The sequence below is a fragment of the Sprattus sprattus genome (assembly GCF_963457725.1).
Source record: "Sprattus sprattus genome assembly, chromosome: 19".
Taxonomy (NCBI): domain Eukaryota; kingdom Metazoa; phylum Chordata; class Actinopteri; order Clupeiformes; family Clupeidae; genus Sprattus; species Sprattus sprattus.
In genome coordinates this window covers 23,202,356-23,204,066 of record NC_137917.1, presented here as the reverse complement: position 1 = coordinate 23,204,066, position 1,711 = coordinate 23,202,356, and the positions used below count along the sequence as shown (strand labels likewise).

The window sequence follows — 1,711 nt, the reverse complement described above, 5'->3', positions numbered from 1 at the left end:
AACTATAACCTAACAAGCACTTTACAGGTATATTGTCCATACCATAAATAAAATAAAAAAACGCACAAATACATTCATTACCAATCTCAGGATGATGGTTTAGACCCCCTTTTTTTACGTTTTAACAGCTACTGCCAAATTCTCAGAGAGGGATCTACACCCAGCCTGCTTTACATGTCCTATGCTCTTAGAGTCAAACAGTCAAAAGCATATGATTCGTTAGGAGTTTTTCAAACCTCTGCATTTTGTGGTTTCTGTTTCTTTACAATATTATGATTCAGTCCATGGAAATCAGAGAGGTTATGCTGTTCATGTCTGTTGTTTTTAAAATAAACCCATATAATCCCAAAAAGATTCCAGCACCTTCCGATAGCATGTGCTATTTTGTTTTGTTACCATGCCTCATGCCTATCTGTCGCTTGTGGATGCACAGCTGTGTGTTGCAAATCCACTACAAAACACAAGTACATAATTGGCTGGCCTTTTGAGAGTGGTCTTCACAGAACTTGATGGAATAGGTCTTCCTACATGTCTCGCCACCACAGTCGTTTTGAATCATGAATGTTAAGTATGCTTCAAAAACAAAAGGTGAAAACCTTGGTGCCTCCAAGCACCACACAATTATGCAGTGGGAAAGTCGTGGAGTCACAGCTGTTTTCCAGCTCGACGCCATATTGAGCCAGATTATCACGGGAGTAATTGCCATCTGAATAAAAATGGCGTCCGAGTGGTGTATTGTTCATATTGAACACAATGTCCCTAGAATATCCACGGTTCCTGTCAACCTTAACAATGTCATAAGGATATGCATAGTGATTTCTCTTCATATTCTCTATGTTGTGGTACATAAACGAAGGTTAGTGAAATTGATCTGTTTAACAAGGTTACCCCACTATACAATATGTTGAGGTATCAATCCAGTGGTAAGTTATTGTGGACATGAGTGAACCTATAAACCTTTTTTACAACTTAATGCCCTTAAACGTCTCACTAAAGACTGTAAAATAACATAACATCCTGATGGAAGAAAACTCAATTCTGATCAACAGATCTCAAGAAAGGCATATTCTAAAGGTATCGGACACTTGAACCAATGAGAAGAAGCAGGGTGATCTTAGCAGATCACATGATGAGGGATCACATGATCTCAGCCAATCACATGATGAGTGATCACATGATCTCCGCGGATCACAGTGCTAATTCATGTTGCTGTTGTGTTTATTTTCTTGAAATAACCTGAATTTGGAGTAGCGTTCTTAACGTGTTCTTGCGCTCTCGTCGTCTTGGTTTCCTTAAGCAGCCGCGGCACTCTCTGCTCTCCTCAGAGCACCGTTACAGCTCTCTGGCTCTCTCTGATGTGGCCTCCCACACGCTAATTGTATCTTCTTATCAGTCTCTTTTCCTTCTAGGCCTCCTCTCTTTTGTCCTCTCTTTGCCCTTCCTTCTCTCTCTCTCTCTCTTTCTTTCTTTCTCACTCATTCACACACACACACACACACAAACACACACACAGACACAGACACACAGCCAGCCAGACACACACACAGCCAGCCAGACAGCCAGCCAGACAGCCAGCCAGACAGCCAGACAGACAAACACACAAACACACACACACACACACACACACACACACACACACACACACACCGCCGGGCACACATGCTGAAGCTGACTCAGTACACGTTCACATTGCCCCACTCCACGAGGTACT

The 1,711-nt window shown here is 42.3% G+C and overlaps 1 protein-coding gene across 1 annotated transcript in view; it reads right to left on the bottom strand.

The window, feature by feature from the left end:
- Positions 1-1,673: 1,673 nt before the first annotated feature.
- The window catches only part of phf1 (PHD finger protein 1), a gene marked incomplete at its 3' end in the record, with an annotated part of 13,380 nt that continues 13,342 nt past the window's right edge, over positions 1,674-1,711 (bottom strand). The window contains exon 15 of the mRNA XM_080857905.1: positions 1,674-1,711. This exon is cut by the window's right edge and continues 224 nt beyond it. Coding sequence (XP_080714031.1) covers positions 1,674-1,711 — 38 coding nt within the window.